At 55.5% G+C, this 13,683-nt stretch overlaps 7 protein-coding genes across 8 annotated transcripts, besides 5 other annotated features; 2 read left to right on the top strand and 5 right to left on the bottom strand.

The window, feature by feature from the left end:
* Window positions 1-333: 333 nt before the first annotated feature.
* EKO05_0002120 (Osmotic growth protein) lies at window positions 334-2,406 on the bottom strand (the record flags this gene model as incomplete). The annotated part of the gene is made up of 4 exons (XM_038944056.1): window positions 334-1,909; window positions 1,959-2,196; window positions 2,249-2,317; window positions 2,373-2,406. 4 exons carry the CDS (start codon window positions 2,404-2,406, stop codon window positions 334-336), a joined length of 1,917 nt encoding a protein of 638 aa, XP_038792792.1.
* Window positions 732-752: a tandem repeat.
* Window positions 2,407-3,563: 1,157 nt separating the features above from the next.
* On the bottom strand, window positions 3,564-4,426 carry EKO05_0002119 (copper transpport protein; the record flags this gene model as incomplete). 2 transcript variants are annotated; one of them, XM_059635833.1, is made up of 4 exons in its annotated part: window positions 3,564-3,678; window positions 3,732-3,864; window positions 3,988-4,189; window positions 4,253-4,426. In XM_059635833.1, 4 exons carry the CDS (start codon window positions 4,424-4,426, stop codon window positions 3,564-3,566), a joined length of 624 nt encoding a protein of 207 aa, XP_059491816.1. The 2 variants fall into 2 exon arrangements, with proteins under 2 accessions (XP_059491816.1, XP_059491815.1); XM_059635832.1 differs by having other exon boundaries at window positions 3,564-4,189.
* A 392-nt stretch (window positions 4,427-4,818) lies between these two features.
* EKO05_0002118 (3-hydroxyanthranilate 3,4-dioxygenase) lies at window positions 4,819-5,418 on the top strand (the record flags this gene model as incomplete). Its single annotated transcript, XM_038944123.2, has 1 exon — window positions 4,819-5,418. One exon carries the CDS (start codon window positions 4,819-4,821, stop codon window positions 5,416-5,418), a length of 600 nt encoding a protein of 199 aa, XP_038792790.2.
* Window positions 5,308-5,366: a tandem repeat.
* Window positions 5,419-5,490: 72 nt separating the features above from the next.
* Window positions 5,491-7,693, bottom strand: EKO05_0002117 (Origin recognition complex subunit 3; the record flags this gene model as incomplete). Its single annotated transcript, XM_038943999.1, has 4 exons — window positions 5,491-5,596; window positions 5,648-6,976; window positions 7,025-7,488; window positions 7,538-7,693. The coding sequence occupies 4 exons, from the start codon at window positions 7,691-7,693 to the stop codon at window positions 5,491-5,493; spliced, it is 2,055 nt and encodes a 684-aa protein (XP_038792789.1).
* Window positions 5,651-5,685: a tandem repeat.
* Window positions 7,694-8,179: 486 nt separating the features above from the next.
* Window positions 8,180-9,162, bottom strand: EKO05_0002116 (uncharacterized protein; the record flags this gene model as incomplete). Its single annotated transcript, XM_038944186.1, has 2 exons — window positions 8,180-8,998; window positions 9,052-9,162. 2 exons carry the CDS (start codon window positions 9,160-9,162, stop codon window positions 8,180-8,182), a joined length of 930 nt encoding a protein of 309 aa, XP_038792788.1.
* Window positions 8,943-8,998: a tandem repeat.
* A 1,410-nt stretch (window positions 9,163-10,572) lies between the features above and the next one.
* EKO05_0002115 (uncharacterized protein) lies at window positions 10,573-11,798 on the top strand (the record flags this gene model as incomplete). The annotated part of the gene is made up of 4 exons (XM_038944009.1): window positions 10,573-10,726; window positions 10,777-11,116; window positions 11,172-11,293; window positions 11,350-11,798. The coding sequence occupies 4 exons, from the start codon at window positions 10,573-10,575 to the stop codon at window positions 11,796-11,798; spliced, it is 1,065 nt and encodes a 354-aa protein (XP_038792787.1).
* Window positions 11,799-12,403: 605 nt separating this feature from the next.
* Window positions 12,404-13,576, bottom strand: EKO05_0002114 (uncharacterized protein; the record flags this gene model as incomplete). The annotated part of the gene is made up of 1 exon (XM_038947434.1): window positions 12,404-13,576. One exon carries the CDS (start codon window positions 13,574-13,576, stop codon window positions 12,404-12,406), a length of 1,173 nt encoding a protein of 390 aa, XP_038792786.1.
* Window positions 12,424-12,442: a tandem repeat.
* Window positions 13,577-13,683: the final 107 nt, after the last annotated feature.

Here is a 13,683-nt window from a genome sequence, read left to right as displayed (position 1 = left end):
CATTTTCGCAGCCGTCAGGGTCGACGCAATGCGGTGGGGTGCGTTGTGTGCGCGTGCGTGAGCTTGCGTGGCCGTCGAAGCTCCGAGGTCTGGGGAAAAGGTGGCCAGGGTCTCCTGTACGCTCATTCCGATCGACGGCTAGCCACGTTTGCGAACATCTTCCACATCCACACGCATTCGCTCAGCTCTACCTATATTGTCGCTGATAGCCATTGCCATCGTCATCGTCACGATCACTGTCCTTGCAACTATAGCAGAGTTCAAGAGAGGTAAACATGCAAAGGATATCATTCCAACAGGCTAGAAGTACATACACACAACGTCCTTTTCCCTCTAGTACTCGAGTGTCACCTCCTGGCCCTTGACCTTGCCAATGACAATCTCGGGCGCGTACTTGGGAATGACCTCGTCGTCGTGGAGCATCTCAAACTCCTCAGACGCGTCCTTGCCCATGTGGCTGAACAGCGCCTGAGGACCGCCAGGGTGCTCGTCTGTCCAGTTGGTGACATCCATGACAATGCCCTTTACCGCGATCCACAGGTCGTCCTTCTTGTTGTGCTTGGCAATCTCCTCGAGTGTGAACTCCTTGTCTGGAATGGAGAACTTGGCTGGTGCGTTGGGCTTGGTGACCTTGCCCGGGTCTTTCGAGTCGGCGCCGCTCTTCATAACGGGCGCTGCTGACAGCTGTGACTGTTGTGCTACCTTGTCGCCACCGGAAGCCTGTGCCTGGGCGCCGCCGCTGCCGCCGCCGCTACCCCACTCCACGGAGATCTTTCCTGGTGTGTTGGGATCGATGTGCAGAGAGATCTGGCCAAGACGGGAAACTGCTGACCCGCCGGCGTTGTTGAGTGCCTGCTGGAAGAGGTACTTCGACGCCGAGTCACCAGCAACACGGCCGTAGACGACACAACCGAGCAACGACGAGCCACCAAGACGGTTAGCACCGTGAACACCGCCAGCAAGCTCACCACAGACGAAGAGTCCGTCGAACGGCTTGCCCTGATCGTTCAAGCACTGTGCCTGGTCGTTGATCTCGATACCGCCCATGGTGAAGTGCAGGACGGGCTCCATCAACGCGACGTGGAATGTGTCGTTGATGTCAAAGGGCAGGTTATGGAAGTACTTCTTGCCCCATGTGTCCTTCTTCTCGCCCTTGGCGATGGCGTTGTAGCTTGTGAACTCCTCCTGAAGCTGCTCGTCGCTGATGCCAATCTCCTTGGCAAGCTCTTTGCCGGAAATCTTCTTCATCAGACCACGGCCGGAGTAATGCCTTGTGTGGAAGTCGAGGACCGTGGAGGCCTTCGAGTTGAGGACTAGACGAATGGGCCACTGGCCCTTCTCCTTCTCCTCCCACATCTTGCCAGAGACGTAGTCACGGTGTCCTAGGTCATCGCAGAAACGCTGGCCCTTGCTGTTGAGAAGAATACCACCCTCACCACGGAGAGCCTCTGCAGCCAAGAACTTGGTCTTGGCATGAGGGTCCTTGGGGTCGATGAGACCTGTAGGGTGTACCTGGACCTTGTCCATGTCGATACCCTGAGCACCAATCTTCATCAGCATCTTGTGTCCGTCACCAGTGGCGTGAGCACCGTTGGTGGTGGACAGGTCGAATGTGTCTGGCCTCCACTTCTTCAGCAGAGAGTCTTCTGTGAAGTCGGCAGCGTAGCCACCAGTTGCGAGGATGACGGGACCCTCGATTGTTGTCTCTTCGCCGCCGAATGTGTAAGTGACACCCGTGGTGCGGTTACCCTCTGTGTTGACCTTGGTGACCTTGGCCTTCTTGACGAGCTGGACGCGCTCGGGCTCAGCCTCAGCCAATTCCTCGAATCGCTGCATCAGAGCGTATGTGATGGCCATACCAGGGAACTTGGCATCATGGCCACGATGAGTACGGGGGAAGGAGTGGCCACTGTTCTTGTTAGTATGTTCTTGTTGACTCTGTCTGGAGTAAAACGCACCCAAGTCGTGAAACGAGAGTCAGGTCGAGGTTGAATACATCCATCAGCCACTCGACAGCCGCAGCGGACTTGTAGGTGAGGACCTTGATCAGATCCGGTCGCGCCTTGTCTCGTGCAGACTTCAGTGTGTCCTCGTAAAACTGCTTGACGCTGTCGCCAATCTGGTGATCAACCTGTGTCCTTGTGAGGGCACCGTTGATACCGGACGTGGCCTTGGTGGAGTTGCCTCCCATGAAGTCTAACACCAAGTCAGCACACGAGGTCTACGTTCGCTTGCGGAAAAGACTCACTGTTCTTGTCGAGCAGGACGACATTGCCGCCAGCCAGGTAAATGGTGTGAGCAGCGCTCAGGCCAGACACTGCCGGGGACGTTAGCTGTGCACATGATGTGTGCGGTCTGAGGGAGTTGCTTACAGCCAGCGCCAACAACAATAACCTTCGCAGACATTTTGATAGATTCAAAGGCAAAGAAGGGAAAGAAAGTGGAAGTCTTACGGACGCGAATGCGGGTAGAAAAGTGCGGAGATGGTAGCCTTTGTACAGGCGGTGGCCGTTCCCTGCACCCTCGTGCCGAGGCTATGTGGAGAAGGCCTGGGAATGAGCTAGTGCCAGCGCAAGCGGGTCTCCCCAGTGCAAGCAGCCAGTGAGATGTGAGCTGTTTGTGGCCTGGGGTCCGGCAAACCGACTCGTGTATCCAGATCCCCGTGATGTGCGTGTGGGTTTCAGACACGCAGCGCTCTTGCCATGGCATGTGAAGATGCAAGAGTTGGTCGTCGAGCACATGACAGCTCAATCACGGCTCTGTGGTTGGCCGGAGACAGCCCAGACGGACGCTGACACCTGATGAGAATCCGGGGTCACGCGTGGTTCTTGCTGGCGGCTCTTGCATGTGAACCCGAGTTTGGCACCCATGCACTAAGAAGCATCATCGAGTCTCGACGATTGCGACCGCAAATGCTCTGCCATTGCCCTTCTCTATTCCTGCGCATTTGCAACATCTCGCGGTAATCGCCGGCTTTGGCAATTCTGCCCGCAGCGCAACGTCGCGCGCACTCAAAAACCGACCGGCGTTTGCTCCACCAAAACCTGGCACGCGCCCAGCGTCGTGCGGGCTCCATTTCCGCTTTCGAGACCCGAGTCAATTGCGCACAGTTCGACTCAGAGCGTGCAGATTCTCAACGCGAGATCTGATGCGACAACATTTTGCAGACGAACCTTGTCCGAATATCCTGCTCGGCAGTGCTTTGTACCGACGAATGCTGAACCACCTGGGGAAGCTTGGGGTAACTCGCACCGAAGCGTCAATGCTCCTGCAGCTACTCGGGTCCTGTTGAGGCGACCTAGACCATGGCAACTTGACCGTCCAGAGTCGATGCCCACTGCAGATAGATCACGACTTGCGCTTGGTTTGTAGACTGAATTTGTATTCCCCAGGTGCCCCAACGCCAGTAGTTACGCTAGACCGTCGATCGCACGTTGCCTCACACCACCATGTGCCGGATACTGAAGGAGAGTAGCGTTCGGAGAGAACACCGCACACCTCAAAGTTTCCCTTTAGATTTCTTTACATGCTTGCAACACCGAATATATTGGATGCTGTGCATACTAGTGGCAAGCAGCCGATTTGGTAGGGCTCGAGTTGGCAAAAAGCAAGTAGCCGACGAACGCTCCAGCAGCAACAGCAAGCATGATCCAGCCATTGTATGTCATGAACAACAACCTGCAAGTATCAGTTCCAGCACATGCACCAAAGACTTGCCGGATCCAACTTACATGATGAAGAACGAATAGAAGACCTGCACAGCATACAGCGCAGCCTTGACAAGCTTCGCCTGCTGCTCAGCACTGCCTCCCGCGTTTCTCCCTGAGTGAAGCAATGAGCTCGATTCATCGGTCGTGATGCCGTCTTTCGCGCGCTGAACTCAGCTGTCGTTCCAACGTGTGGTAGACGAAGCAAGGAAAGACATGCCCGCAATCCCCCATGCGCCGCACGAGCGCTTCACGTTAGACAAGAAGAGCATGAACTCACCTCTCAGATCATCACCGCCCCTTCTGCCCTCGAGCGCCTTGTTGGCATGCGCCTCGTACCGCCTCGACGCCTCGCGCACAGCCTCGTAGCCGGCGGTGAGCAGTACGATGCCGACGAGCGCTACGATCAGCGAAAAGGTGCCGCTGATGTGCCAGCTGCGGAAGACGACGCAGAGGTCTGTCGTGTCCCACGTGAACAGCATCTGCGCGGTTGTCAGCTCCTGTACGTAGTGCTTCAGAGCTCGAGGACTGCGGGCGAAGCATACGTTCATGTTGCACTTGTGGCCGTGGTCCATGCCGGGCATGTCGTGGTCCATGTGACCGTGATCCATGTGCAAGTGGTCCATGCTATCGTGATGGTGTAGCCGTACGTAGCTGTGAGGAGAAGAGAACAGAACAGGACTGTTGCGAAGGGGGTCAGGAGTCAGGACATCGTCCATCGTCGCACCATCCCTGCAGACCCCGCAAGCTTGAGCACGTTTCAGGGTCCAGCTAGCCATCGATGACATTGGCGATCTGCTTACAGCTCTTCCAGTACGCGCCACACGACGCAATAACCCTTATGATACTGCTGCGGTGCCTTGACCATCCATAGCGACTGCTATCATGACAACGACCATGCGATCCCTACGCCCTGCTGTACGGTGCTTTCGAAGCTCAGCGCCGCCCCCACGGTTGCGGGCCTCCGGAGCTATTAACGCACAACGTCACTTTTCCCGCACAGCTCCAGCGCGACTTCTCGCGCCGCCACTGAACGTGCCAAAATGGTACTGAGCCCTTCCCTTGCCCTTGGAAAATCGCTGATAGTTCCAGGATATCCGAGAATTCCCACATGCTCAAGCCGCCCATCAACAACTACTGCGTGTACAATGACAGCATCACCGTCATGATCGTCGGCGGGCCCAACGAGCGCACCGACTACCACGTCAACGAGACCGCTGAGTGGTTCTACCAACACAAAGGCTCCATGCTGCTCAAGGTTGTCGACAACAACGAGTTCCGCGACATCCACATCCACGAGGGCGACATGTTCCTGCTGCCGCCGAATACCCCACACAACCCTGTCAGGTTCAAGGACACGGTGGGTATAGTGCTGGAACAACACCGGCCGGAGGGCAGCATGGACCGTCTGAGGTGGTACTGCCAGAGCTGTGGGGAGAAGGTCCACGAGGCCGCGTTCCACTGTACGGATCTAGGGACGCAGATCAAGGACGCGGTGAATGCGTTCAAGGCGGATACCAAGGCGAGGACGTGTGGGAATTGTGGCACGATATGCGATACCGCTCCTCCGAAACTAGACGGCAAGACCAAGAACAAGCTAGAGGAGGAGGCGAAAGACGACGTGGCGGAGGAGGAGGGAGAGAGCGCGAAGGAAGCGGAAGCGACTGCGAAGACGAGTACAGGAGAGCACGTGCCGTGGACGCCATCGTAGACGCAGCTGAAGTTGAGAGCCGGGCAACAAGATCCGCGTTTGTATTTGTAGCGTGTGGTTGTATACAAAGAACTACAGACCTTTCCACATGACCTTTGCAACATGGTCGGTCTTCTTCTTAGTTGGCCTGAGCAAGCCCAGGTATTTGAGCTCCGCAAGAGCTCTTTGGAACGGTGCCCTTGGATCGTCAGTAAGTGCTCCATCATAACAAGCAGAACCAGATACTTACATTGTCTTCGAGTCGTCGTCGTCGTCATCATCGTCTTCCCCGGCGATCGCCTTGAAAGCTGACCACAGATCGCTCACGTTGATGAGAGCTCCCGACTCGAGGTATAGCTGATACACGATTGCGGTCGCCGGTTGCGCGGCAGAAAGGAGTGACTCCTTCCCGTCAGCTGCACCGCAGCAATCACAGCCCAGGTAATCATGGGGGCAAGCCATGGCACGCTCAATGGCAAACCGTGGCTTAGGCTGGAAGACTTCGAGGTGGGGCGATTTGAGGTCGTAGGTGAAGATCTCGGAAAAGAGCAGCGTTTGCGGGTCGATGAGAGCCGTTTCGAAGAATGACCCCAGCTCGTCGTGCAGGCGGGTGACCAAGTCTGAATAGGCCTGGTCCTGCTTTGAAAGGGCCGCTTTGTGCTTGCTGAGAAGCACTTTCTGCGCAACTACGGTCGTTCGGAGGCTGTCGCTGCGAACGTCGTGTTGTGTGCGGAGGGGAGTGGACGTTTCCTGTTGTCCGAGGAGATTGTCGAATTCTTCTCGAATACTGTTCACTTCCATGACCTCCACGTTGCCGTTGTGCGTTTTCTTGATCGGTATCTTCTTCAGACCCGATAGTTGTTCCAACGCTGATAGCACGCTCGCAAACTTGTCAGACGGAGTCTTCTTGAGGACCAACAGAGTTTCGCGGAGAAGTGGTGACTCCAGCAGGTCTGAAGATGCTGCACGTATCCATATACTAGAAGCCCGGATTTTCGGTGTCATCTGAAGGGCCTCTCGAATGCTGAACAGTATCTGTGCTGCGTGGTTCAAGTCAGACAGTTCTTGTTGGGCTAATGTGGTGTAATGTTTGACATCCTCGAACAATTCGTGATCCGATTCAAGTAACCTGCGAACTGTCTGTGGGCCGAAGCTCCCCTGTTCGAGTCTGGTCTCTACATGCCGGCGGAACGATGGCAAGTTGCGCACTGCTTCCATGGCATCCGTCTGGAGTTGCTGGAACTTTAGACTATTGGCCAGGAAGATGCTAGCATAGCTGGCGTAGAAGTGTGACATGTAAGCATATCTAAGACCATCGCAAAAGTCCTGCACGTTCTGCACATGATCTCTTTGTCGGTCTAGCATGCGACGGCACAGCTGCGGACCGATGAACAAGCGATTATCGAGGCTGCCAACAGTTGCGCTGAACAGCTTCTCGATAATATCGTCGGATTGTGTGACGTCAAATCTTTGCCCTTCGAGAAATCGAAGAGACTGCCCAGATAAGCGATCTTCAAAGCTGTCCGCAGACGTAGCAATGCCAACAAGCAGCACAAACGGCAGACGGTCTAACCATGAGCTGATATTATAAGTATGTTTTGGACATGCTTGTAGAACTTGGACTCACTGTAGTAGATCGACGAGATCGACAAGCAACCCTGCATCAAACGCCTCGCTATCCTGAATAGTGACGACGATGCTTGAGACTTGATTCTTCCTTCGCCACTCCTGAATATGCCCAAGGTCGTAGTTTAGCAACTTCGGCCCATGCCTCGAAGGCTTGCTTGGCTGGTCAAGCTCGTCCTCGTCGTCGTCCACAACTCGCGACGTTGCCTTCTTGATAAGATTCTTAAGCAATGTTTTCAGGTTAGGACATTCGCCGGATGTTAGCAGAATGTAGGCGCTGTCCGTATCTGATCTAATCTTTCTTCCCAATCGTTCGAAATAGGGTCCATGGGATGCGATGCTTGGTCCTGCGACGACAAGACCTGTTGGTATGGCGGACTTGGGCTCATCTGGTAACGACCCTGACGCCGAAACAAAGTCAACGATATCCTGCTGTGTAGCACTGTCTGCCTCTTCTAACGTGTTCTGCAAACGTCAGCCACGAATCCAATCATTTGGCTCGGATGAATGCTACCTGGATACGTAGCTCTTGCTGGTCCCATAGCTCTCGATAGATCTGGAGTCGCTCTTGCAGCTGGGGCTGGAATTGGGCATTTTTTGTGCGTTGACGCTTGGTTGCTCGCTCTTCAATCTCTGGCGGCCGGTAAACATAGCATCTCTGGTGTTCCATGGTTGTTCCTATTATTCTCCACAGGCTTCCAGGTGTTGTTGGAGATGAAATGGAAGGGTCCACAGGAGAGTACGCGCGACCGGCGCTAAAGCGCGTGGGCACGTGGAAAAAGCTAAGCTGATATCACTCCCGAACGAGGCTCAGTCACAAAGGTTACAAGACCACGTGGAAGAAGGGACATAATACATGTGTACACAGTGACTCTCAATGAATTGGGTATCTACAGTTTCTACCAGGCCACTGCCACTGCCTTCAGGCTCTCAAAACCACGCACGCACTTGGCGCTCGGGGCCCTGGGCACTGTTCGTTGAAGTTGGGCACTCCAATAGCAGAACGCGTGTCTTGGAGGCACAAAAGCCTCGTCAAGGTGCCAAAGCACACCAAGTCTAGAGCGTTTGCTGTCGCGATACTTACTATGCGGTCGTTTACGCGGCATGGATAACTCAGTCATAAGCACAGGGACAAGTGGTGAGGATATGGCACAAATCAGTCGTGATCCTCCTCTGTTACTCCTGGACAGCCTTCCAGCTCTGCATCGGGATACTGATACCCGCAGTAGAGGCAGTAGTGGAACTTATCGCGCAGGTAGAGCAATACCTTCTCAAGTCGCTCTATTACTGGCCGTGCTTCGAAGTCAGCCAACTCAGGGTCTTCTGCTTCGAGGTCGTTCTCGAGCGTTGTGTAGAACGGCGTCAGATCCTGGCCTAGTGCGACCTTCGCGTCGTTGTCTTGGTCACCTTCATCCGCTAGAGTGGGCAGTCGCGACGCAAGGCTGTTGTTCAGTTCGCGCCGTTGCTGCTTGTCTTGCTGTATCTCCACCCGCTTCCTGACGCGGCTGCGCCAGAGCAGGTTGACATGGTTGAGAGGCTTATCGCTGGGCTCTGGTGTACCCTTGTCTTCTGCTTCCTTGTCGTACAGTCGCTCCGCTGTGCGCTGTGCATTGTCGAGGTCTCTCTCGGCCTTCTTCTCTTCCTGCTCCTGGCGCCGTACCTCGAGGTAGTCGCCCTCTTCTTCCTTGGAGCGTTTGGCCAGGCGGTCGGCCTCCTCCCATTGCTCGCGGAACTTGCGCTTCTTCTCCGACTCCAGACCAATGCCGGCCCTGTCTGCCTTGACGTCGACTGCGATCGGCGCCTTGCGTGCGTCTTCGGATTTGCCTAGGGTGTCGCCCTGTTTGAAGCCGAATTTAGCCATCATCTTGAAGCCTTTGTTCGTCTCGGGCAGCGCAGTCGCAAGCGCTTCTTCTCGCGCTGCCTCGGCGTCGGCTTCCTTCTCGGCTTTGCTCTTCTGCCGTGCTCTGGCTTCGGCCTGTACATGTATCAGCACCATGCGCACACAAATCAGCATCGGCATATGCCCACCTCTTTGCGTTTGCGCGCGGCGCGCTGCAATGATGTTTCGAATTGGGGCCCTTTTGGCGCGTCTTCAAACACCATGTTCATATAATCATCTTCCTCATCGGATTGCGACATGTTGTTGCTGTCGTTGCTGTCGTTGCTGTGAGTGGCTGCTCACTCACGAATCGCAGCCTTCCAACAAGTCTTCCTGCGCCGGCCCACATACCGTAGGTACCGGTAGCGTCATGCTTGGCCCCCGCGTTCCTGACAGCGATCGCTGCTTCCCCACACTCTTCTATCGAACGACGTCTCTCACCGGCAGCCGCCTCGTCATGAAGTCGAGGTCGGAAGGACTCTATAAGCTGCCTACCCGCGGTGCTCCATCCGGACGTTTGCGCCATGTCAGCTGGGATCGCCGTACTGGGCGCCTTCATTTGCGCATGACCCATCAATTTCAAAGAATGCAGACGGCTTCGAGGCCTTGAGCGGACAGTAACGATTCTTACGCTATATTGTGAGCCAACCACAAGCACGCAAGCCAGCTAGCCGTCACTCTACGGCATCGACCTTGTGTCGCGCTCTGCGTTGCTCAAGCAAACAAACAAATGCTCACCAACCGCCAGCTTGGGAAACGGTCAGGCCGTCCGTCCAACAGCTGGCGCTGCTTCATGTGAAAATTTCGCTGCATCAACTTTATTGAGTCCTAGCTCACATGCTCCTTTGGCGACCTCCAATGCAAAGAAAAAGCTTTTTGGCTCGAAAGAGGCGAGTTGCCGGTCAGCCATGCTTCGGATTGGTTGTGAGCCAGGATTCTTCCCCACAGCGGGAGCCTCTGAACGCCTGCGTTCCGCCAATTCCGGGGAGCGTTGCAGGGGCTCTACGCTCGGCCGTCTGCCTGACGGTCCTGACCACACTTCCCCTGTTCTTCATCAGTCCTGTCGCCAATGGTTTGGAGATTCCACGCCTCTCGATCACGTCGGAAGCACCGAGAGGAAACCGGAGAGATGGCTTAGGATGTTAGCTTCCGAGCGATGAGCCACTCAGCGCATTGGAGTACCATACGTTACACATCACTGCTACATTTTCGTTAGCAATCAGAAACATGTGTCAGTCGATCCTCTCAACCAGACAAAACTCGTGCCTCGGCTTAGTGCTATTCGTGAAGACATGGTGGCAATCATCTCGGGGCTCTGCCATATCAAGCTCTGGCGGCTGAATGCCATTCGTTGCGCATACCCTGTCAGTGACCGCGCCTCTGTCGACGTCCGTTCTTACTTTCGGCAGGGCGCCTGTATACGATCTGATCCGTGAGGATCTTCGTCGAGATGCTCATGTGCTTCGGTCTCCAGCTCTTGCATCTCAAAAGGACCCTTTCCCCGCAGGTCTCCACCTGGTGTTCGGCTCTGGGGTAGTTTGTGTCCCATTGTGAGCTGTTCGTCTATCGTGTAACCATATTCGAGTGAAACTTCACCACGAGCACGCCCTCCAGACTCCCTCCGTAAGGGATTTTTCGAGAAGCCAATCCTGCAACAGCGCCTCGACAACATGGACGTCGGCTCAAAGACGGAACCCGCCAGGGCAGAGGAGGTGTACACCACGCCACGGAAAGGGGGTGTTATGAACAAACTGTACCCTCCCGGTCCAAAGCCTGGTGCGGGCGGACGAGTCAAGAACCACTGTAGGAAGTTTTGGTGGTGTGGTGCGTTGCGTCCATGTATTTTGCAACGAACAGATATTGACTATCAACAGACTGCCTTATCCTGATTGCCCTCGTCCTGGTCATTGTACTGCCGTTGATATTTATTGGTCTGCCTAAGAAGGCGCAGCATGAGATCAATGACTCGACACTCGAGGTGACAAACATGGAAGTCACGGACCCAAGTCCCGACAGCGTACACTTGAAGATTGAAAATGTCATCAGAAGCGACAGTAGCTACCACCCTAGGATCGAAACCTTCCGCGCCGGTTTGTCACTCGAAGGCCAAGAGCCTTTCATCTACATCAACATTCCTGAAGCAAAGTCCGAATCGGAGACGTTCATCACGGTGGAGCAGGATGTGACTTTCAACTCGGCTGATGCCTTCGCCGCGTAAGTCAATGACCAACCTGAAACCAGCCAACATCCCATCTGACAGATCACACAGGTACACCAAGGCCGTTCTGTCCAGCGAAGAGCTCACCATTGACCTCAACGGTGACACCACGATCCACACCCCCAACCTCCCCGCAACAGACGTGCACTACAACAAAAAAATTACCATGAAAGGTGCGCTCACCTAGCCCTCCAGCTCTCTTAAACACACCAACTAACTCCCCACACAGGTCTCAACCACCTCTCGGGCCTCAACATCTCCGACATCAAGATCCTCTCAGGCAAGTCCGAAATCCTCTCCGACGGCTCCAACATGCTAGGCACAGTGCACATCCCCAACCCGTCCGTCATGACGCTCGACCTGGGCAACGTAACCATGAACCTAGGCGTGTCCGGAAAGGGCATCGGGTACGCGCTGCTGCCGGACCTGGTCCTCAAGCCGGGCGCGAACAACGTGCCCATGCAGGCGCGCGTCGACCAGCCCACGCTCATCTCCATGATCCTGAGCACGTACAAGAACGGCGTGCTGCCGCTGGAGATTGTGGGTAATAGCAGTGTCAAGGGAGATGCGCATCTCAGCTACTACGAGGAGGCGATCAAGGCCAATACTATCAAGCTGGATTTGGATGCTGGGCCGGCGCTGAGGGCGATTGGGATTAATGTCACGGATCACTCGTAGGCCTTGGGTCTGGGTGTGCGATAGTGTGCTGGAGGGCGAGCTTGGTATACTTTGCGCGAAAGGTTGTGTAGGATAGCTAGCAGCTGTGCTGATTGTGGCTGGCCTGCCGAGATGCAATAGTGGATATGTAATTTTCTTATTCCACGAGTTGATTGTGACATAAGCTCCAACACATCCATTCAGCGCAACACCAGCTTACAAAGCCTGTGCTAGCTGCGTGCTCGCTACTGTAATTCCTGAATCTCACTGCTGCTTCAAGGCGCACTCGACCAAGCTGTTCCCTCCGCCAACTTGGCGCCATGCTCGCCAACACGGAGCGAGGTCGTGGAGCGGGTGGCCTGGCTGAGCTGACGCCTTTGTGCCATGCGTATGCACAACACAGGATCGCGACTGGATGGACGCCGCCGGGCTATTCGGGCAGCATTGGTCTCTGTCCGCCACACGTCGACGGGCATCAGAATGCGCATTTGCGCAGATGCTTCACCGCTATGTCTGGTGACCAGGACAGCACAAACACCAGCGAGGGGTAGCCGGAGCTACAAGGCCCCATCCGAGCCTCTGCGCTGAGTGTTATGGTTGATGTTCCTTCATGCAGGAAGTCTCGCTCATCCCGCAGCCGCCAGTCTCTTCTTCTTCTTCTTCTTATCGCCGCCCTTCACAAACTCCACCGCTCTATGCCTCCTCTCCTCCAACCCAGCGCTCTCCCCCCGATGCCCCTCCATCCAGCAGTTTCTGCAATACAGGTCGCCTTCGCAGCCCAGACACTTCAGCGTCGCGTCGTCCTGGCAGATGATGCACCAGGTGTCGATTTCCTCGTCGAGCTTGTTCTGCAGGTTGGATTGCACTTTGGGCGGCTTCGCTGAGGGCGCAAAGGAGGGCGCGGAAGGGAGGCCCAGAGAGTCGGTTTGGGGGCCGGCGAGGGCGGCGAGACGCGCTGTGAAGGCGTCTTCGAGGGCTTGAGTTGCGTCGAATGAGTCGGTGGGCTCTTTGAGCGTTGTTGGTGCGGAGGGCAGAGATAGCGGGGTGTCGTTTGTGTTGGTCTCCTCGGTGGAGGCTTGCGCGTTACGGTCGTCTTCTGGGGCCGGGGATGGAGGGTCGTACTTCTTGCTGATTTCAAGCTCCGCCATGATGCGTGCTATCACGTCGTCTGCTTCTTCTTGCTCGGTTTGCTTCTTCTGCTCGCCGTCTCCGTCTTCTTCGCCTTCTGTGTCCTCTGTGTCATGCTTAGGTCCCACAGACCCACTACCGACATCGAACTCAACATTCTCCCAGTCGGTGAGCGCCTCCCCTCTGCCTTTGTGACCGGTTTGGTTCCGTTGCTTGGCCTCTTGGGCCCGGCCGTTCTGTAGTTCTGGCAGCATGGTCCTCATGTCCTTGAGCAGCTTCCCAACGTCTCCCTGCTCTTTCCGACTCATGTCCCACTCCTTCTTGTCTCCCATAGCGCCATTCAACTCTCCAAGCAGCTCCTCCAGGCTTTTCTCATCCTCCTCGCTGAACTCGACCGTCCCACCTCCGACACCTTGCGCCACGCCCTCCAGGTAGCTTGGCGCTGCAGGGGCCACGACGTTGTTTGTAGATGCCGTTCGTGAGGGCTGCGGCGAGCCGGAAGGTGATTCAGAGCCTAGACGTGCGAAGCGGGAGGCGAGTTCATCCGTGGGCCTCGGGGACCGCGTTGACGCAGTAGAAGAGCTGCGTGTAGGATCGAGACTGACGCTAGACTTCTTGAGCGCGTTTAGGCGAGCGAGGAGGTCGTCATCTATAGAGCCTGGATCTGACATGGTGGCATAGAGTTAGGAATTGCGAAGAGTAGTTATGGTGGGAAGATATGATGTTGCATGTTCAAGTGGCCTGAGGTCTGCGGAGTTGGAGCTGATGTGGGGCTCTG

The sequence above is a fragment of the Ascochyta rabiei genome, chromosome 3 (genome assembly GCF_004011695.2).
Source record: "Ascochyta rabiei chromosome 3, complete sequence".
Taxonomy (NCBI): Eukaryota; Fungi; Ascomycota; class Dothideomycetes; order Pleosporales; family Didymellaceae; genus Ascochyta; species Ascochyta rabiei.
Note: the sequence above shows the minus strand (reverse complement) of the source record. Positions and strands in the feature narration are given on the sequence as shown.